Genomic DNA, 25,142 nt, shown 5'->3' with positions numbered 1-25,142 from the left:
CCTATTGTGGCATTCGAACTTTAAATGAAGTGGTGGAGATGAAGCACGTCGAGAGTAACAAGCAGCCAGCAGTGCGATCTTCACTTTTATTTCATGAGTGAAAAGCCTGAATAAGCACTGGGGCTGCGACAGACTTCATTATCCAGTTCTTTTCACAATACCACTTCTAAACGTCAGCTATTCTACTGATTAAAAACAGGCGCCAGCACCTCACACCAGCTCTCTCCCAGTCACCTCTGCTTCTCATATCACACACATGGGCTTTCGACTCTCTGAAAAAAACTATTTAGAGCATTTGCGCCTTTTTTTTTAAAAAAAAGCCTCCCAGTGAAGCCCCCCACGGTATTGTGTGACCACCCAAGTCCCTGATTGACGTGTGCCCTTGCAATCGGTATCTGGGCTGCAGAACTGTGCGTCAATACAGGAAACACTCCACTGAACCGTAAACCCGTCTCAATCTATTTTAGTGAAGCGAATCTTTAAAATCAAGACATTTTTCATTGTGTTAAAGAGAGCCCTACACAATGAGCAGCAAAATCCAATTTTTAAATCTGATTATATTAATCCACATTTTAGCCAGAAATCCATCTCATGCTGTACCAATCACGTGGGTTCCTTATGTGAAAATAGTTTTTAACTAGCTCCTCACAAATGGTTATAGAACTCACCCAAACGAGCTCCGAGGATAAATGTCAGAGCATCAGAGACTTGAAATTCCTTAGGATGTTAGCCTTAAGACCACTGTCTTAAAATTTAATATCATGTGGCCTTAAGGCTAAGGCTCTGAGACAATTCAGGCCTTTGATGTCTACAATTTCTTCATTTGCCCATGTTTGGGAGGCGGGTGGAGGAAATAAAAAAAAATCTGGCTGTTGAGAGACCAGCAAAGAGCAAGGCAATGTTGCAAAGTGAGTCCACCATCCACTGTAACACTGACACGATGTACCCCTCCGATATAATAGGGTTTTGGGAGCAGCTATTTCTTGCGAAAGAGAAAACTGGGCAAACTGCAAGGGAGCAGCAAACAATCCCAACTCACACACGAGAAACAGAGAAGGGAATGGACGGCTTCAGGAGAAGGGATTGGGGAGCCTCGTGTACTGTACAAACATCAACACGGCCTGCTTTGCTGCTGCATGGCCTCTGGTTTTGGTAACTGAAAACCCAACACTCCCAGTTCCTGTTGTGCCTATCTCATTCTGGGAAATGTCACCTCACCTCATTATCAGTTGAAGAGAGAGAAACGAAACGTGCATTATTTGATACCTCAGGTTAAACCATTGACAGAAAACCTTTTGATCCTGAAAGCAACAGCTGAGGTATCTATTCGACGGCGAGAGATAACGAAGTGAAGGCAAGTTACTGCAAGAATTTTGCAATAATCAGCTTCATTATTTACAAAAAAAACAATAAAGGGTTATTTCATTTTTGGCGGCCATTAAGTGAGGAAAGAGCCCATATTACTCAGCACACTCATTCTTAACTAATGGGCTTTGACCTAACCTCTGAATGCTATCAGTTTCCGATATAACATCTCTATTAGGTTGTAAAATAAGTAAATATACTCCTAATGACCCTAGCGCTTAATGATGCTATTGAACAAATCAATTCTCTCATTCCCTTTGTCATTTGCAATCTCTCCTGCCTGCATTTGGCCCTTATCTAACTCTAGCACTAAGGTAACACATTTGTAACTTTGAACGTTTAGAAGTTAATACACAAACCCATATCTAGGGCATAATTCCACAACACTTTTTTTGATATATTCAAGGAAGATAATAGGATAGATCTGACAAACCTTGTTCAAAACAATGTCCAACTTCTTTTCAGAAATACGTACCCAGTTTGGGCAGGTCTGAGCCCTACCAGGCTGTGGGATCTGTGTTAATCCAGGTATTGCTGGATTTAAGCATTAAAAACAAATTTGTGGGGATCTCATCAGGATAATGAAAGCAATGCTTACATTTGATATTGCGCCTTTCACCTCTGCAAGCGTTTCAACAGGATTTTATTCTAAAGTATAGTGACTGTATATTTTGTAAGGAAGATTCTCCAGACAAACTTGGTCCTTCAAGCCTGTTTGTGGGATACTGCTGTTCTCAAATTGGCTGCTGCCTTTGCAGTTTACAGTAAATCCTGTGAAGTGATTTGCGATGTCCTTCTGAGGTGAAAACCTCTATATCAAATGCAAAGATTATTATTATTGAAGAAGAAATGGAACTAAAATGTGGCACAGACTCTATGTTGTCAGAGTGGGAGGCCACTGAGAAAGAGTGCGCAATGTCATGAGGCAAGCTGAAGAAACCTGGTTATATATCGTTCCTCAATTAGTACAGGAGCAATAAATAATGCAGTTTGCATCAAAGCCAGTGACGTATCAGAAGTGTTACAAAGAAGAGCTACTACATCTAAAAACTTTGCAAAGAATTGACACCATGAATGGCGAATGGTCCATGTACCCCATAAATTTTGCTTCCACCTCTATTCTATCAAATGGAAAATGACTTATTTATGTAAGTAAACATCACTTTGCCCTCCCCTAACCTTTCTCCAGCCAAGGCTGAAATCCCTTGCTTATTATGACCTTTTAACGAGCAGCAGACCATATCCCTGACCTCTCCTGTGAGCGATCGCCTACTTCTTTATTAATACAGTGCATGAAAAATGTAATCTGCAGCCTGTGTTGAAATACAGTGTGGTGCAGCAATTAAACAGGCAAGAGGCCAAGGGAGCATCCTCATTAACAGCAGAGCAGGGTCATCAGTCTGCAGTGCCTATCAGGCAGCCGGACCACAGGATCTCATCAGTCTTACAAGAGCACCTCTGCACTTGGCAGAATTAATGTAGGTACGAATGCTTTAATCACAGCACCAAGCATTTCATTACTAGCTGAGGGGTGTGGGGTTGAGGGGGGGGAATGGGGAAAGAGGGAGGGTGCGTGTTTGTGTATGTGCGGGGGCGGGTGATGGCGTGAGGTAAGACAAAAAGAGGCAGGGGAATGAAATCCATTTCCATTAAGTCAAATTTGAAAAAAATACATTCTATCAGTTGTATAACATTAACATTTTATGCATATGCTTCATTTCCCCCCCCCCCCCACACTTTTTTTTATATTAAAAAAAAGTCCAATTCATTTTCTTGGCAAATAACGCAAGGGATTTTGGTGTGTTGTCAGACAATGCATGAAACTGTCAGGATATTTCGCCAGCATCGCATTCTTAAAATAAAACTTTCCGACTGGCCTGTGCTCTGGGATCATTTGGTGCACTTGATAAATTACGCCATGTTTCTACTAATGAGGTCTTCAGTTCATTGCTTGATACCAGTAGCCTCTCCCAATTATACAAACCATCCTAACTACACAAGCTATCAGCATACAGAACTACACATATCCGGGGGTGTGGGGTGGGGGGAGAGAGAGAAAGGGAGAAGGGAGGATGGGTCTTTACCTCGATGCTAAAGTCTTTCACTAATCAGAAAATGGTTTACGATTAAAATTCTCAATTGGCTGGTTTATGCTGCTGATAAAATTGATGATTTCCATCACTACAAGCTGGGTGCTTATTTCCGAAATAACTGAATATTTATTAGCACAAGATGCTGCTAACGGTGCAAAGGTACACTGCGGATACGGTGGGAATGGAGACCTTCTTCGAAATACCTGTCAGACAATGAAAGCGAGCAAACCCTATTTTCAGTGGCATTTTGATGCTCAGGAACCAGCAGTGTCAATACACATTGTGGGTAGGTGCATTAAAGACCACCCCAGCATATACTAGGGTGCCCATTGCCTTGGTGGTGTTGTTCCATATTTATAAAGTAAATGTCCCCTGGGTATGGCTGCACTACCTGTCAAATGAAACTGGAGAGAAGTTTTCCCCCTTCCCTTTGATGAGCTCTTCGTTAGCACGTCTAATTGCACCGACGAAGCCCATCCGATTTGCAATTCATCATTAACGTTAAGCCTCCCGTCCTAATATTAAACGTGAGCACTGCGGCTCAGGGGAGGACAGTAGACACACTCCACTCCTAATCCCCGGGCTATATCGGCTCTACCTCTTGCCTTCTTATTTCCACACATGTGGCAAAGATCTTCAGACGAAAAGGAGGCCCTACAATTTTTCCGCCTGCTTATGTGTGTGTGCACGCACAGACATAAGACAGTACATGTACGGGTATAATATAAACCTGGAAATCCTAGAAACCCATACATTAATCAAACAGCACCTCCGGAAATGGGGTACAATGACTCATGTACAGATCTGTGTCAGAACGACTGCAATGTGTTCAATCTATTTTCCTCTTTGGTGTGTGTGAGAGAGAGAGAGTGAGATGGAGGGAGAGGTGTGGGGAGTCAGCAAGTGTGAGAGAGTGCTAACTATGCACCTTTCATTAAATTACAGAAAGGACTAAGGTGCCACTGACTCAAGGACTTGTCAGTGAGAAATAATTGCTCCAAAATCTGTCCTTTAACCTCTTTACTGCTGGAAGTCGACGACACATCGGGGCATTTTAATCAAAACAGATCGGTTAGTTCACTAAAAACAGGCCCTGGGTGTTTTAGATATGCAAGGGTCAAGAGGCCAGACTATACACACAGCCCAATCATTTCTCATGAGGCAAAGCTGCATTTCATTTCAAATCTTAATGTTTGTTTTAATCTCACAATCTACTTTATTATCCCATTGATCAATTTGTTTTGAGGGGAGGGGCGGGGCACTAAAATGCTCGAAAACAACAGCCTTTGCTATCAACCTGCACGAGGAAAGAGAAGGCTTGCATTTAAAACCCTTTTATTTGTATTTTTTGTGAGGAAACAAATGTACGTGTTCAGGTAGGCCAGTGAAAAGCAAGATTACAACGAGGCAAATTCAGAGGAGGTGAGGGACCTTCATAGACACGTTTACGTTCAATGGGAAACATGGATCAAGTTGTTCTTCCAAAGTACCCCGTTACTGTTCAGCTCACCCCATGACCGAACCCCATTCCCAGGCCCCGGACAAACTCAGCTTCTACTTGTTTTCATTGAAACTGGAGAACATGCATCTTCACTCAGGCTTTACTCTTAAGCGCACTCGAGAACTGTCAGATTCCGAATGACAGAAGTTTATTTATTTGCTCTGGCCTGTTGGGCACAGTGACCCAGGGCGGCTCTGCTTTGCAAATTCAGAATGCACAGGGCAATGTCTTTTTCCGAAAATATACACACATTTTAAAAATGCCTAATTTTTAAATGCACTGGAATATTTCTTGCTTCATGGGCAAATAAAGACCGCAGCCAATTTCCTCTGAACCAGCCCACTTCCTTTGACAGAGTTCATCTGAAATTCCCCAATCATTGTGACAAGGATCAACAAATGAAAGAGAAAGGCTCTGACTTGTGACAGTGTTGAAAGTACAACCTATTAGGACTCCAGAAAAGGGATACTGTCTCTTTAAATATCTCTTCCTTTAAATATACTTCAGGGCATGACAAAGATTTCCTCATTTCCTTTTAAGAGTGCTTCAGTGAACAGTGCTGTTCAGAAATCGATGCAGTGATTGGCAGCTAATGTTTTTTTCCCCCTGTTATGTCTCAGTAAATTCAGGCTGACAGCTGATCATCCTGATCAAAACCAGCAAAAGCAAAGCCATTTGATGCCTTTGTACGTGGAGAGAGAGAAAAAAAGCAGTAATCAGGAAGAAGGGACGTCTTAATTGTATTTCCCGACTTGAAAAGTGTTAAGGCCGAGCGAACCCGATTGTAAACTACAGCTGCGTTCTCCCGAATCGAAATCAGTGGTTAAGGAAGTCCTTAGCAAACATATTCCCTACTTACAACAACTGATAGAACTGCTGGAATCGTGATAGAAGCAAATTCGATAGAAGCTCTCCCGAAGCACACAGTCTGCTGCCAAGTCTCAGTTCTGTTCTGCCTCTGCTCCCTGCACCCAGATACCCTCCTCCACCACCGGCAGGGTGCCCTGTCAGCTATGCGCAGCTCTCTGAGATGTCCTCCCGACGTGAACGGCAATAATAATAATAATAACAATAATAATAATCCTTGCATTTGATATACCGCCTCACCACATCTTCTGAGACATCTCAAAGTGCTTCACAGAATATACTGTAAAGAGAATTGACTGTGGATTTTGTGGGCGAAACTATTAATGTAAATTAGTACTTCCTGTTACATTCCAACCCGCGAGGCTGGTGCTAAAGCTGGCAAGTGGTGAAGTTCCGAGTGAGTTGCACGGGTCAGCCTCCCACCAGCTGGCGGTTGGCTTAGATTTTTGCCTCGTCTTTAGGCTGGATTGAAGGGAAAGAGCAGAGAGACATGAACGGCACCCGGAGAGCGAACAGGAGACATTGCGCCATTTTATTACAGGCAACTCAACTCAGTAGGACAATGAGCACAGCTGGTGTGGCAAGTGGAAAGGTCACAGTGGGAGAGATGTTGCTCTTTTAAGGACATGGTTAAGATGCATCGCTGGGAGGAGAGTTGCGCTTGATGCAGCCTCTGGGCATCAAAATGACTGACCTTACTGAGGACAACGCAATATTTGCAAAACTGTCCTTGTGAATGGCCGGAGTGCATTATCGACGTAACTTCAATTTCAAATATGGATTAAACTTTTAACAATGTAATAAAACATATCTGCACTATTGATTTTACAAATTACATGGTGGCATGTGATTCTCACTTCTCACTGAGCAGTCAAGCTGGCCATTATTTATTTAATCATAAGTTGGGAGGGAAATGACTTCAATGTTAGTCACTTCCGTAATGATAGGTTTCCTTGTTCTGCAAGGCTGGCAGCCACCCAGAGTCACACAAACAGCTTCACATCTCAGTGGCACACAGTGTAAACACTGCCTTTAAGACTCAACAGTCCCACTCTCAATACTATTTGTAATCACTGTCTAACAAAATGTAAATTCCTGACTCATCCAATTCATGGTTTCAGGAATGAAAGCTAGATCGGGTGTCTTGAGCTCACAATTCATACACGGATTCATCACCCACCCATCCCCCACCCCTCCCTCCCACCCCCCACCCCACACACAGACACATGCCACCTCTGCGTAAAGGTTTCCGTTTTTACTCTACGCAAACTTTTTTTTTAAAATATACACATCTTCCAAGTGACACATCCCCATCGCTTGCTTCAGCGGTGAAGGAAGAAAACCTTCCCTGCCCAGACACAGTAATTTGTCTCGCTTCTCCAGATGACTCAAACAAAGTCAGGGAACTTGCCCTTTAGAGCTCCAGGAATGCTTGGGTTGAATGTGAGTCAAGAGCCTGGATTTCAACTTTGGCTCCCTGTAACCACTCTCCAAGATGGTACTGAGCCAGCTGTCCCGATTCTTTGCATCGTACTCTACAAGATTTGCCTAAGCTTTTTCAATGAAATTCATGCTGGTTGCAAATGGCACGGCAAGAGAGAAAGGTTCCTTGTAAAGCTGATGAATCATACAGTTAACTTCATTAAATGAATACCTGATCGGGAAACATTTATGCAAAGTTCGGGAAACATTCCAATAACACAAGCAAAATGACACGTAAGTTGTTACGAACACCCATTGCTCCATTCACATTCACGGAAGAGATCACAAGATTTGCCTTTCTGCTGGATTTACTACAGAGCCACGCTGTAAAGTATTAGCGGTAATATCATCACCTTTTCGTAGGTCGTTGAGTCTATTTTGCGTGGTTTCTTAACAAGGGGTCCTTTAGAATTCGAAGTCGGAACTAGATTGGGTCAGAAGAAAGCTCTTGTCGGTCATCGCAATGCACTTCAGGTGACTGGAAAGAGTCTGTCTTTCCCTCCCATCCCCAAATTTTATGTCTCGGATTCCTGCCCCATTCATACTACAATTAGATCCCATTATTTTTGATGCCATGTACCAGAAGCAGGTTTCTGTTTCAAATCACGTTGAAACAATAACCTTCAGCAGTGGCTTGCTTCCTTCCCAAGCGTCCAGGTTGCTTTCTATATATAAAAAGAATTGGGCGTTCAAACACAGTGCATGAACATTTTAGCAGGCGCTGCCTGCAAAGGTGCAGTGGCTGAAGCATTTCAAGATTTCACGTCTGACTGCACTCTCTCTCTCTCTCTCTCCCTCCACAGGGACCAATCTTGTTGTGCCATAAGTCCCTTAAAGCCCTTGGCTTGTGAACACATCCCTCATAGAGATGGGGCAGACTCCACGCTTAAAGCTGCTCCGTGCCTTTCTTTTAAATGGTCTTTTAACAAGCATCCGATTGAACTCTCAAAGGCCTACTAGTCCTTTTTAAGCATCAGATCAGGTCAAGATGGACATTTCCAAGCTTAAAAACTGCTGCCCTGTTTTCAACTTATGCTTTATTTAAAGGCACAGTGATCATTGTTCAGTCAGTGTTGCGGGGAGAGAGAGAGAAGAAAAACCTTCACATCACAAACACAATCTATGTGCAAGGGAATGAAAGGAATAAAATTCTCTTGGAAAACAGCCTTGAATGGCCGTTATTTAACTAGCGTTTTAAAGCCCGGGTATTAGGCTGGACAGGTTGCCTGCCTGTCAGTCAGGTCACAGGTCGCTTTACTGGCCATGCAGTACATTAAGGAAAGGCGACTGGAGTTAACACTTTGCTATCCAGAGGAGCAGAGGGATTAATCTCCAGTACAGAGAGCGGAGGAGCAATGTTTGACAATGAGAAGCCCTAATGGGCATTCGTTCTGAATGCCTGGCTGATTGGGAGTCTATCACCTGCTGAAATACTAAAAATAGCAATGCCTTTTGTTATTCTCTCCTACCAAGAAATCCCATTCTAAATCAGCAACAAAAAGATGGTTAGACTTCGTGATTGGTACATGATGGACCCCTGTTATGATCGGCTGGTTGTCGGGGGGGGGGGGGGGGGGAAGAGGGTGGAAAGGGAGAATGGGTGGAATGCATTCTGACCTAAAATAAGTTGGAAATCTAGGCACTGCAGCTGAGTGTGGAGGGTACGTGTTCATAGAGTGGCTGAGATAGTGCAGTAACATGTCTTCCCCCCACCCACCCATTCCCTTCCTGTAACCAAATTAAAGGGCAGAACAAGACCCGGATATTGGGATTGTAAAAAATTAGCTTGTGCCACAAATGCTGAGTAAGCTCACCTTCCACATGACACCGAGGATGATTTAGTCCTGCACCTTACATACCCTCTGCGAGCTCTACGCAGTGGATCTCTTTTGCTTTCTGTTGCTTTAGGATTATATTCACCTGCCCCCAGTGGAGCTGTCCACCTACCAACTCATCATGTTATTTACTAGCCCATTAACAAATAGCATTACCAACATCCTGGTTCGTCTTCTAATTTCCACTGCCCCTCAGAGAACCATCTCCTGTTCTGTACACAGCCAATAACCTCCTCAAAGCTGTTTTTTAAGCCCGAGCCTCTCACAACAACACCAAAGTTCATTTATATAGCGTCCCTCAAGCAGGGTAACATCCCAGTCCCCTTCAGCGTGTGGAGGGAACACTTTGACTGAAGGCCAAAAAGTGAAAAAATGTTTCTTATAAATCCCACTTCCCCACACTTATTAACTGGACGTATCTACCCATAAGCTCCCATTGCGTTCACTTGCAAAGTCACGTTCCACCCCTTGCACTACAAACAAAGTAAGTTAGCCTTAGACCAACAGCACAGAATAGACACAAGTGCCGTAAGTCAGGAATCAATGACTTTAAAAGCTACTGTAAATAGAGAACTCTTTCTAAGTGCACGTATCGTCAAGATGAACAAAAAGGTACCCTTTAATCCATAGCATATACACACGCTATTTATACATCTGACTGCAGCACTGTACAGTAACCTGCTGCTCCCATAAAATGGAAATGTGTGAAACCACTGAAGTGAGTTGTCTGACCTCTTTCAACCATCTGTGTCTGTGAATAAAAGAGTGGAATTCACAAGCCCCCGTCTGTTTACCTGCAAGTTTAATGACCTCCTCTCTTAAATCAAATCACCCCATTTCTATAAAGGTACTGTATTCGTTTTAATTCACCCCACCCCCCCATGCAAAAAAAAAGAATATTTCTTGATGAGAAAACAAGGTGTGAAGGATATTTTCCAGAGCAACAATGAAAACCAGATGACAATCTTTCCACCACAGGAGAGCTTTATTACAAAAGGATGTAATCTTCAAACACTTTTCGGCTGCTTAGGAACGAAAATGGAGAAAACATGAGCCACAATGGCATCTGATTTATAGACTGCAGGCATGCAGAGAGAAAGCAGCCAACAATTAGGCAAAAAAATTGTTATTAATACACGCAAAAGCTTTTCTCTCTCTCTGACCTGAAAGCCCACTAAGTACACAATGTAACTCCAGACTGAAAAAGACTTCTTTTTGGGGGGATTGGGGGTGAGAAAGGAAGGAAGGAGGGGGGGATTTAATCGATGTTCGGAATTGCTGGAAAGACTTGCTGGATACGGTTTGGAATTGCACAGTGTGGACTTTTGTGTGGAGAATCTGAAAGAATTTCCAGTTAAAGATTGTCCCGTTTCCCCCCTTTACTAAACTCTGCTCCCAGTCGCTCGTAGAAAATCTGGAATAAACTCTGACCTATGGTTGTTCTGTCAGAAGGCTTAAAAGAGGTCTTTACTCAGTGAAATAATCTCTCTCCCCCCCCGCCTCCTCCCCCCTCCCCCTCCTTCTAACTACACGTGCAGGGTTCTGTGCCCTCTACATCTGTGGCTTTTCACGGTTACACTGTTGTTACAAAAATTGGGGAACACATTGAGAGATTAACAGGCAGCTCACATTCCATACAGCTGTGTTGCACGTGAAGTCTGTGTGGCGAGCCACCAGGGTTAGAGCACATCCCTGCACGCGCTGCCCTGGTGGGACAATGGAAGTGTGGAAGAACAATGCCACAGCACTGCTTCCAACGCACGCAGCAAAACCTTCATTGTCTTCAAAGAGGAGGTGCTGAATGACGGGACTCTCTTCTTTCTTCTTTACGGAAGACACTGGCACCTCAACAGCACCTGCCAAGTTCACATATATTGTTCACGTGTGGATGCAGCAAATCCCAGGATGCTATTTGACCGGTGGGCATTTCAGCGGGCAACTCAAGTGAAGCTTGACTGAAGGACATTTTTCAAATAGATCTCACGTAACTATAAAAGGCATAATGCAGTCTATTGCACACCGATGGCTAAAATTGCAATCCTTCAGTTAAATTTTTACAATGTGGATTCGCTGTGTAAAAGGCAGCTATTTTTAGAAACCAGAATAAGACGAGGCCTCAGTTGTACAAATCGACAAGAGAGTCAGCTTCATATAATCTTCTTTTAAACCCCACAAAAGAAATAATTATCATCCTCCCCCACCCCCCAACACCCATTTTCACTCGAATGCTAACGTGTGCATTGAAAATCTTATCCAAGGACACAATTAATCAGAGAGTGTAAAGGCTTTGCGAGCAAGGGTTGAATAATAACCTTCAACAAGGCAATGGCTTCGACAGTTAAAGCCCCATTTATGTGCTAACCACAGAAAACAGCACACTAGAAGTGAAATAAAAAAGGCCTACAAATGACATCAAATGAACTGGCATTAAATAAAACCAGCAGGCTCTCGAACACTTCGACTTCTTTGGAGTTTTTCAACTTCAAAGGGTAATGACGGGTCCTTTACCTTCGGGCTCAAGATCCAACTAAACTAGCTGTGAACAAATTAGGAGATTATAAAATTAAATCGTAAATGAATGTTCGGCTGAAAGAGTTTTTAAACAGTGCGTTGTCATAATGTGCTGGATTGTATTCAAAGCAATCAGTTTGCCGCTTCACCATTTTAATCATAAAACGAATATTTGTTGTGATAAACCAGAAGGATTCTTTTATTTTGTCCTAAGGTACTTTAAAAGTTATTGATGTGGCCAACCTTTTTAAAACATTTAGCTTCTTGAAACATTTCAGGGGCTCTTGCTTGCTCAGTTCAGCTAAATATTTCAAAGCAACTTTGACCAAGGAAATGGATTCGGTTTTGCAACAAATATTTATCCTTGGAGGAATAAATTGGGAGAGAGAGAGAAAAAGAGAGAGAAAAAACATCAAGGCTACTGTCATAGCACTCCGGGCTACATACAGGTGTACACTCAATCCCTGCAGGCAGCAGAGGAAGAAGTTGTCCTGGCTTTTAATATAAAAATATTTAGACTCCCAAAGCCATTTCCAGATAAGCCATTCCTTTTTTAAAAAAAGTAAGTTGAAGATGCACATGGCAGCTGTGCTCCTGCACTGACTGCAATAGGAAATCTGTCATATTCCATAATTCTGGCGATAGCTAGATAATGGTGAGGCATTCGCAATTGCAGTGGGGGGGAAGGAAGCCCAAATACTGTAATATTGGTGCATGGCTAAAGCAAGTGAATCACCCAAACTTGATGCTTGCCTTTTATTACTGGTACCTTTAATTCCGTACGTATTCCCCAACACACTCATGTTCCACACAGCAGTTAGTCAGATCCCAACAAAAGTTTACAAAAACAGTGAACGGGACCTAAACCAACAAGTGTTTGGAAACCTCTGTTCTGGCTGTTACAGCTCATGAACTGTGGCACTCTCCCTCCATCCCACATTAGACCATTAGCCGTGTGAGCTCATCAATGGAGATGTGCAGCTTATCCTAGTGAAATCTGGGAAAATCCAAGCAAGGAATAAACAAAGGATTGTTCCCCCCCACTCACTAAAATGATACTCAGATAAACAGGGGTTGGGGATGGGGGGGGTGTAGGTGGGGAGGATGCTTAAAATGTCTAATCTTTTAAACGCACCCTTAAGCTACCTTTGAAGAAGCACACATACATGCCACAAGATAATGTCTAGACATTTACCTTAGGATTTAAGTTGACATGTAATGATACTCGGAGACCACTAAGCTGCTCTCTCTCTCTCCTCTACCACAGCTCAGATTCCAGAGACTAACTAAAGAAAAGGCTGCCGACAATAAGAAACGAGACGGACAAATCATTAATTGATGAGAGGAACTGCATCCGCTCGCTAATTAAGGCAGATCCTCAACAAAGTTCTGATAATTAGCCCATGACATCATCGACGGGCTGGCATTGTGAGTGTGGGATGGTGTTGTCAGCCACAGCAGCTCAGCATCAACCACACGAAAGTAACACCCACCCCAATCCCTAGCCCCCACCCCCGCCCCATTCCTGCCTTACTGCTCCATCCTCCCCCTTAACATTTTGACAATGAATTGGGACAGACCCCTGGTCACACTCGCTCACTCTCCACCCCCCCCCCCCCCCCACCCCACCCCGACCTCCTCACTGGCCCCAGCCCTCGGCCCACAGAATGTAATTAACACCTTCACACTGGCCCACAGCAGCTGTCTGTTTAAACTGTTCTTCCTCTTTTCACAGAACGCCTACAATTTGGCACCAGAATAGCAACTCGCCACGTTTGCTTTTATTCAACGTACAAAAAAAAAGGGGTCCTTTTCGAATTAAAACCACATTTTTCCCTGGGCCAAAAGGGATGGGTGGGATGGATGGGGGTGTGTGAGCCGCTCTGTGGAACATACAGAACACAAGGTAGCCTTGTTTCATACACGAACAATGCTCAGCAATTTTGTCTGATCGTTATTCAGCCCCGACCGAAACAAACTAAGTCGAAGAATAACAAACGAGCAGGGAAACAGAGGGCCAAAGGATGAGGCAGAATTATTTTGGTGTCTATTCTATCGATGTGACTCACTTAAAAACAAAAGAAAAGGCAAAAAGCTATTGTCTTTCACTGCAGATTTACAGATTGTGGGACTTCTAGTGAATAACCTTTTCCCATATAACCATGAGAATCAACCTTCTCCCCCGCCCAGTGTTCTACATTCTAAAAACCCAAACTTCTGCAATGGCGCAGCTGCCTGGAGAATAATAATAATAATCATCATTGTATTTGATATAGCGCCTTATCACGTTTTTGAGACGTCTCAATACACAGTAAACGGAATACACTGTAAAGTTTGGGCAAGTCTCCTTACTCCACACGCCTAATAATAATCCCTCCAAAAAAACAAAACAATAATAAATTGGTCATTTTCAATCCACGACTGTCTGTGGGACATTGCTGTGCGCAATTGGCTGCCGCGTTCACCCACAAATATACAGTCAATTAACTTTACAGTATATTCTGTGAAGCGCTTTGGGTTGTCTAGAAGACGTGAAAAGCACTATATCAAATGCAAGGATTATTATTATTATTATAAAGTGAATTGACTGTATATTTTGTTGGCGAAACGGATCCAGGTAAATCTCCTCACTAGCAGACTACAGACAATGCCCACCTTCAAACTTAGTGCTGGGAGAAAGTCTTCAGTAGAGGAGTTTACAGATTAAAGCTATCGGAACAGCTCCACCCAAACCCATCAGCAGTGGGATATGTTGCACAGCCACAGACAGAGAGGATACATTTTATTTCATGGAATAATGAACGGCTCCTCTGCCCGACAATTTTTACCTGAGATTTTGTGTGAAGTTTCAACACCTCTGCCTAATTAACCTGACCAATCCTTTCACATTCATTATTCTCACAATAAATAAGTGAAAAATAGCTTTCAATACAGTCATTCTGCTTCTGCCCAAAATGTTCAATTCAAGAAGTTTTTTGAGATTTTCGTTAAGTTCACAGTGAGATTTTACCTACCATCCCCCTCCCCTTGAAGCAAGTCTTTTGGCGTGTCTTTCATCTGTTGTGCCAACTATGAAGGGATTTATTTATCCTTCAGTCTCTTAAATTCACCACAGAAGATAATCAACATGGAGAAGTCCAGCTGCTAATCCAGTGTCCCCAATGACAAGTCTCAGAGCGCAATTCAAACGGCAACTCACTGTGTTTATTGGGTGCTCTGCTGTTAATTAATGCCACGTTATCCCCGTTCTCTAAGTCTGCACAGACCCAATTTTGAGTCCATCAACATGTACTGCACGCAAATCACGTTGCGGGTGTCCCCAACGATATTCCGTGCAATCTTTTTTTGACGCTTTGCAAAAAAATTAAACCGAGGGGGATAACAAAAGCAGCTCTGAAATGATGTGACAAGGTTTATGTACATCTCTGGATCTCAGGGTTAAAACTGTCAGTCACAAGAGACGTACGCGGAATACACTTGAAATGCAAGGTTAATTTAGAAATTAATTCAAAGTGTGCTGACATCATAGGCGCTAACTGGCCACACAGTCATCTCTGCAGTAAACCTCCTCTACCATTGTCGAAAGGCTATGAATTATGGGATCATTCATCTGTTTGTACACCTTATGTTGCAATGTCTCAAGGTGCTTTACCCAACAAGTTACTTTGAAGTGTTATGAAGGTTAAGTAGAGAGAGAGAAGGGAATTTCTCCCAGAGTCCTTGCCAAAAATCCTCCAGATAAAACAGGTGTTTGGGGGGACACTGCTGCGTTCAAATTGGCTGTCGCGTTTGCCTACAGATGCACAGTCACTACGTTTTACAATGAATTCTGTAAAGGACTTTGCTACATTGACCAACAGCATGACAAAGCTCTATACCAAATGCAAGATTTATTTGTAAAAGGTTGAGAGGTAATTGTGCCCTTAATGATCCACAAACAGGAATGAGACGAATGACCAATTAATCTGCTTGATGGTGAATTTTGTTTGAGGGAAGTACATTGGCCTGGACACCAAGGAGAAATCCCTGTACTTCATCAAAAATAGAGCTACGTGGTCTTTAAAATGAACCTGAACCAGCAGAACAAGTTGACAGAGCACCGCTTAATGTCTCATCTGAAGGACACGGAAATTCACTGGACCGGAAAAGACTGTTTTAGTCCATCCGGCTGGTCCCAACGTTTAAAAAAAGGGATTAAACGTATAAATAATCCTGCACTAGACGTCTCCAGCAGTGCAGTGCTGGAGTGTCAGCCTAGATTAGGAGCTCGGGTCAGGTTGTGGGGCTTGAACCCACAACCTTCTGACCCAGAGGTGAGTCCAATAGACAAAACATACATTGCAGTGATATAGTGTGGAGATGATGTGAGATCAATCAAAAAGGAGCAGGCTTTTCCTGTTCCTATAATTTCTTTGGTTGTTGTGCAGGATTTGTGGTTTTCAAATTTGTCATTTAATGAAACAATTATTTTTATTAATTTATTTTTATTAATAATAATCTTTATTTTTGATATAGCTCCTTTCACATCGGGAGGAAGTTTCAAAACACTTCACAGGATTTACTGGAAAGTGTAGTGATTTTAGGTGACGAGGAGAGGATTGAAGATGGAAATATGGAACCTCTTCAATCTCAGTGCGTCTTCCACACTGCAACGAATGGTAGTTTGTTGCAATTCTAGAGAGGTGAAAACAACAAACTCGCTCCATTGAAAAAATGCAAGCCGGGGTTTCTCAACCTGCGCACCCAAAACTCACCCCGTGGGTGGGGGCTTGAGGGGCAAGGCCAGCGTGAGATGCTGAAGCGCACTGGGAAGAAGTCAGGATTTTAACAGTGTATTCATTCCACTCTCACATGACGAAGCCTGGAACACAGTCAATATCCTTACTGTGGGTTCTGGATGCAAAAGACTAAGCAGCGATTTCCCTAATCTGCAACGTGTAGGAAAGTGGAATGCGGTTCAGATTTACACTGATTCCCCCTCCAAGGAACTGGAAGACCACAGTATGGATGGAGCCGTTCAGACGCTCATTCACATGTACGGGAATTATTATATTGGCTGCCACTGGATAGGAACCTCAGATTCCCAGTGTCGCCTTTGTGGTCCAAAAGGGCAGAATGTTAATGTATAACTCGCAAGAGTACAGCCAACAGGCGCTGAGCAGTAGGTATGATAGACACTTGGGTAACCACATTTATTCGTTTCCACAGGCAAACCCATCAAAGCTTAATTCTGGCCATCAGCTTGTTGGGTTAAGCGTTTTGAATGAGAACAGCTGTAATGCTGGTATTGATATACTGTACTTAATTCAGCTGAAATTTCCTGATTGTGAAAAATCCCCGATCTGAGCCTGTTATTCATTTAATCAATAAGCTCAGTGTAAACCTGGGGCCTCACGCGAGCTTGTCAGGTCATATTCAGCGCTTTGATGTAACAAAAGCAATTATTACATTCCTTGTGATGAGCTGTACCTGCCTGCTGCACACCAGAGTGTTGGCTGCTTGACACCCTTTCACTGTGCCTCAGCCCCTCCGGATAAGGACACCTGATATTTCCACCTCAAAACAACCATCGCCTCCTCTTCTAACAGGCAGCCATTCTAAGTGGATCCCCTGTGTAGGCCCCATCCTTCCTTATCCCAAGAGATATTGTTCTTTCTTTAACCCACACAAAACACCCTCACTTCATCACCTCGCTCTTGCTCTGCGCAACCTCTTAGGATCGAGGTTTAAATATTATATCGCATAAATTTTCCAAGGTGTCATCTCTGCAATAGGAAAAAAGCCGGAGACACCGGGACTCATTAACTCATCATCTCACAGATGGGTTTTGAGGGGCCGTTAAGTAAATCTGTAATCGTGTCTCTAATTCTGCTCGTGGCACTTAAAGCAGATTCCAGGACGCTTGATGGTGCAATTTATATGGTTCCAATCACAAATATCCTCAGCCGCCTACTGATCAAGCCACAGTGACCCACAGTCAGGCACTGAGGCACTCCCATTTCTGTTAGGTCACTCTGGACCATTTTATTTTTATAAAAAAATTAGAAAATGGATCGTTGGAAATGCAAAGAGGACGGGAGGAACGGGATGGGAACCAAAACGTTGACCTGTCTTTCTTGTTAAAGGCTTGTTTGGGCCTGTGCACTTCCCGTGGTCTTATGCTTTTGATTCAACAGTATTTCCATTCAGGATTGGTGGCAAATAGGAGAGCTACACTGGAGTGCTTAGAGCAGCAGATTAGGTTTTCCACGTCAGTGCAGAAACAGCAATATGGGTTGCAGACCAAGTGAATTGCACTTTGCAAGAAATCTCTGAAGAGTTAACCAAAGTAATAGAATTATAGCATTTATACCATTTTGCTTCTCTGTGCCAAAGAATGTATAAATTAATTAACAACAAAACTCCTTGATAATGTCTAGCCATTTCTTGTGTCCTGAAAAAAAACATAGAACTAAAAGGCAACGTTAAAAGGTTAACAATTGTGGGGGTTGGGGGAAAAAAGGCTATTATTTAAGCTGGAGAAACTCTATGTTTTAACAGTTTAAATTGAATTGGTTACATCTATGAATAAACAGAATAAGCCGACTTCAATAACTGCAGACAGCAGGAAAAGGGAGAGGGAGTACATTAGAGATTTTGTCTGCGATAGGGACTCTGCTTGCACTCTCTCTATAACTGGCATCTGGAGCGGATTTGCTACAACAGACATTGAAGAACTAGATTACATCCAGTTAACTCAGCTCTAAACTGATTATGCATGTGCCAAACTAATGGATTACATTTGCAAGAGGAAAAATAACATCCAATCAATCTCAATTACCGCAGACCACACCAGCCCAGATAAACTTGAAAGTATCCAGCAACTACTCACAACTCCACATGCCCCCTCCCTCCCTCCCTCCACATGTTCAACAACATATAGGTTCTGGTACATTCAAATAAGGGGATTGCAACTGATAAGAGAAATGCCATCACTGGATTAACCTCTGGAACAAACAGTAAAAAGGCTCTCTGTGATCTCTTCATAGTTCGAAGCTACACAAGAAATAATGGCTTATCTAAGTAATTAGTTGCCTCTCTCTTTTCGAGGTTTATTTTGAAACATCGGACACCATATGCTGTCATTTTACTAATGAGACAGCATAAAAATCAACACCCTCATCCCTGAGATGTATGCTGAATAGAATCTGAATTCAGCAAGTGGCTACGATTGATTTCCTCTCCCCTCCTTTCCTCTGGGCTGCAGTAAAGCTCCACAAGCTGCCCTTGGACTCCTCCGCAAGAGCCAATCTCGCTATGTGAGCCTGGGCAACGAGCATCAGCAGATAGCTGACTGGGGGCTGCTGTGCAGAAGATCCCGATACTGTCCTCTGATATCCACATGTTCTTTTCCACCAGAGGTCAGCCAACAGCAACTAGGAGCTGATGCTTCTTCCTCCTCCTCAATCCCCCCTCCCCTCCCCCCTCCCTCCGAGCCCTGGAAGTCTAACTCATGCCGATCATTAATACGAGCTAAAATTTCACTCTAAACACATAAAATCCCATTACAAACACATGAAAGTTCACCTAGTGTTAATGATTAGCTTGCTTTAGACCTCCCCCAGTGAGGCTAATTGTACACCCCCCCCCCCCCCCCCCACCCCATTGTAAACGTGGCTGAGATCAGATCCCCGAGAAATTAGCAGATTAAACTCAATCTGATCGGAGCATGTCCATTCACCCATTGAGCCACCAGAGAGACTAATGGATGTTTAAAGAGTACATTCCCAAATTCCAATCTCAGCTGTAATTCATGGCTTCTCACCAAGAGACCATGTACTGGTAGAATGGTTCAGCTCCACAGGAGCCAGGAACCAGAGCAGATGACAGGGCCTTGAAAGACACTTCTCCTGCCCATACAATTCTGAGTGCCGGTCACAGGAGAGTCCATTCCCAAAACGACCCACGGCTTCTGCAGCATGCGGGATGGAGGCAGCACCAAATAATTATGGGTGTAGATTTTGAAAGAGGGGCTGTCTCGGCCTGCGGACTATGAGATTCACGTAACACAATGGAGGTTGTGGAATTTGGGAATGAGATGGCATTCCAAGGTCTGTTGGTGACTTGTAACTAAAATTAGCCATTAACCAAGGTGAGACACGCAAATGCGATTGATCAGTGAATAATTTACACCACTCAGCTACGCAGGAGGCAGGTACATTCAGAGGCATAATTTCTAGCACAGAGAAGTGTCCAGTCCAACCCCCTATCCAGATTCCTTTTAAAACTGCAGCACCAATTGACTCATAGGGCATTGAAGTGCCATATTTTGTGATGGATATATTTTTGTATTTCTAGGAAAGATTTTAGTGGGTCCTTGGACTGCAATTGTCAGTGATTGGCTGAATGCAGCGACCTGGTGTGGGGTTTCCATGAAGCACAGACCATCGCACAGATTCAGTCAAAACCCATGGAACCAAACACTGGACTAAATGTGCGCCTGTGTGCAATCTCATGTGTCCATCGCAGTTAATCTCATCATTGCAACAGGCCATTTACCATTTATCTTAAATGCCAAACTGCAGGCTCCAGACACACACATAACCATATAGATTTCAAACTCATATCCCCACAACATCAAAAGCCAACATTTTGCTTTTTTTTTTAAAAAAAGAAAAACTTGGGCAATTGTCACGTTGCAACCAATTTGACTTGAAATATATAAATAAAGAAGAAACGCAGCAGGGTCACTTTGGCGGCAGATTAGGGCACCAGCTCCTGCAAATGCAAACCCCAAAACCCATTAGTAAAATCATGGATAGAAGGATATGTTGCAATGTGAATGGATTGAGGAGATTACGGGCCTTTTTGTTTTTAATGTGGATGGGAATTTGCTTTTTTGGAAAATTCTGTTCATTGTCCAGTTGATCAATAATCGATTCTTGCCCTAAAACAAGACTTCCCAGTCTCGACTGGAGCTGGATGGACGCATGCTCCACTCTGCTCTTGCTGCATGAGATACATTCCCAAGGAGCGAGGCTCACACACGGGCGATATTTCAAGCACGTCACACGACAGGCCTTTGCTGAGAGGGTCTAGTCTGGCAAAGTGATACTCTCGGACCGTACAGAGAACCCACTCCCAAACACAGGCTCTTCTGTGATCCTATCTTTATTTTTAAATGGAACAGCTTTACTGGCTGCTTTCTAAAAAAAATTGTCCCAAAGCTACTGCCAAGTTGGGTTAACTACAAGTCTGTGCCTGACATTGAGTGGAAGGTAAGTGGAATAAGGCTGGTAGATTTATGGCCATTTGTACCTGATTGTTCATACTAAAGCCATTATGGAATGATTAGAGAAAAAGGTGAAGCTTTAAGTCCAGTGAAAATCAATACAACTGTCTACAGCAATTCAGCTGCCTGCGTCGAGTACCATTAACTGGATCTTTATCCCGTCTTAGGTTACAGAGAGCTGAGTCCAGACTTGCTGCGTACTTACCTGAACACTGCTCTGAAGTCAGATGTTGAGTGATTTTTGTCCCTTTCATAAAACGACGTGTGAAAAAATTCTTCCAGATTGGAAACTGTGCTCAATATCATTAGATTTGTGTGAAATCCACTAACTGCAAACCCCGAATGTGCCTGTGTCACCTCCAATTCTCTGGCAATTCACTGAGCAACTCCAGTTGGGGGTTTGCTGTTCAATGCCATCACAATATTGATATGATGTTACTGATATCACAGGCAAACTGAAAGTCACACTGTTTCTCCTCAATTAGGATACGCAATACATTCTTCGACCAGGAATATGTATTTGCTGAAGCGGGTCAATGTGCTTTAATTCCTTTGTGCTGTGATACAAATACATCACATTTTAAGCACCAAAACGGCTTGCATTTGAAGGGTTTAACTCTCCGAGAACTAGGATTGCTCTGTAGCTCGCAGCGGATGCATAATTCTCCGTTAAGCAGCAAAGGAGTGGGAGGGGCACAGAGCTTCTCAGAAGCTGTACCAGCAAAGCCTGCTCTTTCACACCCAACCCATCCCCACTTCTGAGAGATCAAGGTTGATGCAGTCAAAGAAAAAACCCTGGCACTTACGTACACCACCAAAAAAAAATAGCCTGAAAGTTGAAATGTGCCCCTTTAAGAAGATCTAAACTCGACCCCGAATTTCTTTTAAAAATGCAGATCATAAACCCCAGGCCTGTTTAAGAGTCTCCCATTGGACTTAGAATCAACCCCCATCACCCACCCTTTCATCAATCGCGACCTAAACTGACAGGCTATAAAAACACGGGTAACGGGATCACATACGTCAGATTTTACGGCAAGTGTCATGAGAGCAGCTAAGTTACACACTGAGGAGGAAGAAATCTGAAATATCAGAAGAATTTTAAGCTCCAGGCCAAGTCAACAGCCCTCGCTTTCCTTTGTTAATTAGCGTGTAAAAAACCCTGCTGTTTTCTGGTTACTGTGAGATTGCCCAGGACCTTGCAGCATTTCCATTCCGCAAACCAATGTCATGATCGCCTCTCGCTACCTTCTTCAAGTATATTTTATGAACTAGTTCAACTCTGTTCCAAAGTGTCACACAAAATATCATCCTGTTGCTTGTTGTTACTCCTCCTTAGACATTTAACATGTGTTTTTTTTGCATCAGCTGTCAGTCTTATAGGTAGGTGGTGGGTGTGAGAGCGGCAAACACTAAACAGGGCTCTCCATTCTAACAGAGAGGTTTTATAGCTGAAATGGATCTCATGTTCCAACATCTCTGTGCGACAAACACAAAGAAGATGTTGAAATCATTTTACGTGTGAAAAAAAAAGGTCTAATGCATTTAATTCAAAATAAGTTTCCAATTAAAATTCCTGCTACAAAAGCGGTACACTATTTAATGGTATTAACCTTCTGATATAACGAACAGAGTCCAGTTTCATCCACGCGAGCATGAACGTTGCAGAGACACTGCCTTTGGACGCACACATAGGGGTCTAATTTGCGATATTTGCAAACTGCTTTGGAAATGGTAGTTCAGACATTCTCGGCTTTGCCAAATCACAATGAGCCATTGGTCACACAATATTGAAAACTGGACGGCTTATGATATTCGTTAATGGAAATCACCGTCAGTGTTTCAAATCTAGTGCGCGATTTTCCCAAATTAACCCCTCCCTCCCTTGCTTACGAGCACACGTGTGGAGCAAGGCACATTAGGTGTGGTAATAACTATCTCTCTAGCCTCACCTGAATAGGTCAACATGGCTCTACAGTACAAGAAGCCTCAGGTGGTGTGAACTGATGGTGTTTACAGGCAGCTGCAGTGTTGGGAGGCACTTGCATGACAGCCAGACTGGTTCTGAACCTATTCCAATGGTGTGCAGTTTGGCGGAGGGGGGTGGGGGAAGTGTAACTGAGCTCAGCTGTAGGTGCTGGTGTATCAGAAGGGCCATGCTTGAACTTTGGGATTTAAATGATTTGTCAATGTTTCCCAATTGACCTGGTGTTGATACAAGCCGGGGAGACAGGAAACGAGGCAGGTGAAATCTGTCGAGTAATGGTGTGATGGGCACGTCTTCAAATAAGTTAATGTTGAGCCATGCATGTGGGATCACTGCTGAAGCAATGTAACATAACTGATAGCCTTCTGTGTCACTGCTTCCTCACTGACACTTACAGTGGGGTGGGATCCTTACCACTCCCCGATGGGAAGTCTCACTGCACCTTTTCGAACGACAGCAATAAAACTCAAACGCTGTTTATCCTTCTTTCCTGTACCCAAAAGCAAGTGTCAGATGACAGCATCGGTCTGAATCTCAAACCTGAAGATTATGTTCTCATCTAAACCCACCTCTCTTCTGGGAACTCTGTCTCCACCAATTTCATGGAGAGCTTTCACCCAGTCACACATTTTAACACTGAGCTACATTTCTGGATAACTTGAGGTACATGAATGTGGTGCACAGAGGCTTATTTCAAAGTATGATGACTATAGAACTACCCTTTCATCTTAGATTTTCTCTCTCTCTCTCTTATCCGAGTTCCAAAACAAAGAAGAATTAGCTAAACATTTCCAGCTCCATTGGGGAGTGTCCACGTCTGTTGCTCGCTTACCTTATACAGCTTGAGGCTGGCCTCGTGCCTGGAGTTGACCGTGTGCAGCCGAAGCTTCTCAATGCTGTTGGTGTAGTAGTCGCAAGCGTTGCACTTCAAGTGCACCGGGTTCCCAATGGCCACACACTTGAGCCGCCACTCGTTGGCCTTGCCACCTTCCTTGATGTGCGCCACGAGCTGGTACTTCTGCACGTGCTTGTCTGTCTTACAGTGCAGCTGGAAGTTGGCTTTGAGTTGGGTGTTGTAGCGGCACAGCTTGCACTGATAGGAGTCACCGATGACGGCCTTCCACTCCTCCTCGGGCAGGCTGCGCTCGATGTTCATGTGCAGCCCCAGGGTCTCCAGGTTGTCCGTGGTGAAGCGGTTGCAGACTGCGCACTGAAAGAGCTTCAAGGAAGGGTCGTTGGTGGCGGTGAAGGTTTCGCCCAAGTTCATGAGTTCTTCGGACACCAGCTGCCCACCTCCCAGGCGCATGTCGAGAGGAATCTCGCTCCCAACTGCAGGAAAGGCAACGACAACAACAGATTACATTCGTATCGTGCTTTTCACGTCGGGAGGATGTCGCAAGGCGTTGAATAATAATCCTTGCATTTGATAGAGCGCCTTATCACGTCGTCAGCACTTCTCAAAGTGCTTCACAGAATATATTGTAAAGTGGATTGACTGTATTTTTCTGGGCGAAACGCGGCAGCCATTTGCGCACAGCAGTGTCGCACACTCAGTCGCAGATTGAGTGACCAAATTCTTTTTTGTTTTTTTACACATGCAAAAAAAGATGGGGGGAGGAAACGGAAATATTTAGCAATGGCTACAGACAGGAGTTGTGATAGTAAGGGGGTAGTGCTGGCTTCATCTTATAGAGCGATCTGAATTCCTGTTCTATCGCTAACGTTTAGTACCGTGATGCTATTTAAAAAAACGCATCTTCCTGCCAATATCTGGGGGCACAATCTACAGATAAGGGGGAAAGGGAGTTATATAAAGTAAATGGCACACCCGTAGTTAAATTAACCCGAAACATTAACAGCTATATACTCAGCTGGTTTGTGGCTGGTAGATTGTGTATATTAGCTTTAGGCTCACTTCCCACAGTACAAGATGGTCAAAGCTCACTTTACTTGTGATCAGCTCCTAGGCTTGCAGGGACAGTGATTCCTATCAGCTAATGGCAGAATCTACAGGCAGATTAGATTAAAACTTTGCCGTCCGCACACTGTAAACCTAAACAGCCACCGGTGCATGAAGCTACAGGAAACACGTTATAAACATGGCTAATCAAGCTAAAAATTACTTTCATTTGTGACTCCTGCGTCAGCAGTTTTTGCGTAGAACCTATTTCAGGGTGAATTTTTAAGATCCATTATTCATTTTAATTGGTGGTAGGGCCAAGAAATATTG

The 25,142-nt window shown here is 43.4% G+C and overlaps 1 protein-coding gene across 1 annotated transcript in view; it reads right to left on the bottom strand.

Annotated features, from left to right (window-relative positions):
* zfhx3 (zinc finger homeobox 3) overlaps window positions 1-25,142 on the bottom strand; it is a 172,158-nt gene that overhangs the window by 133,537 nt on the left and 13,479 nt on the right. Inside the window, exon 2 of the mRNA XM_007889284.2 lies at window positions 23,745-24,241. Coding sequence (XP_007887475.1) covers window positions 23,745-24,241 — 497 coding nt within the window. The remainder of the gene's footprint in view (window positions 1-23,744; window positions 24,242-25,142) is intronic.

The sequence above is a fragment of the Callorhinchus milii genome, unplaced genomic scaffold (assembly GCF_018977255.1).
Source record: "Callorhinchus milii isolate IMCB2004 unplaced genomic scaffold, IMCB_Cmil_1.0 Scaffold14, whole genome shotgun sequence".
Lineage (NCBI taxonomy): Eukaryota > Metazoa > Chordata > Chondrichthyes > Chimaeriformes > Callorhinchidae > Callorhinchus > Callorhinchus milii.
This window is presented reverse-complemented; position numbering and strand designations above follow the sequence as displayed.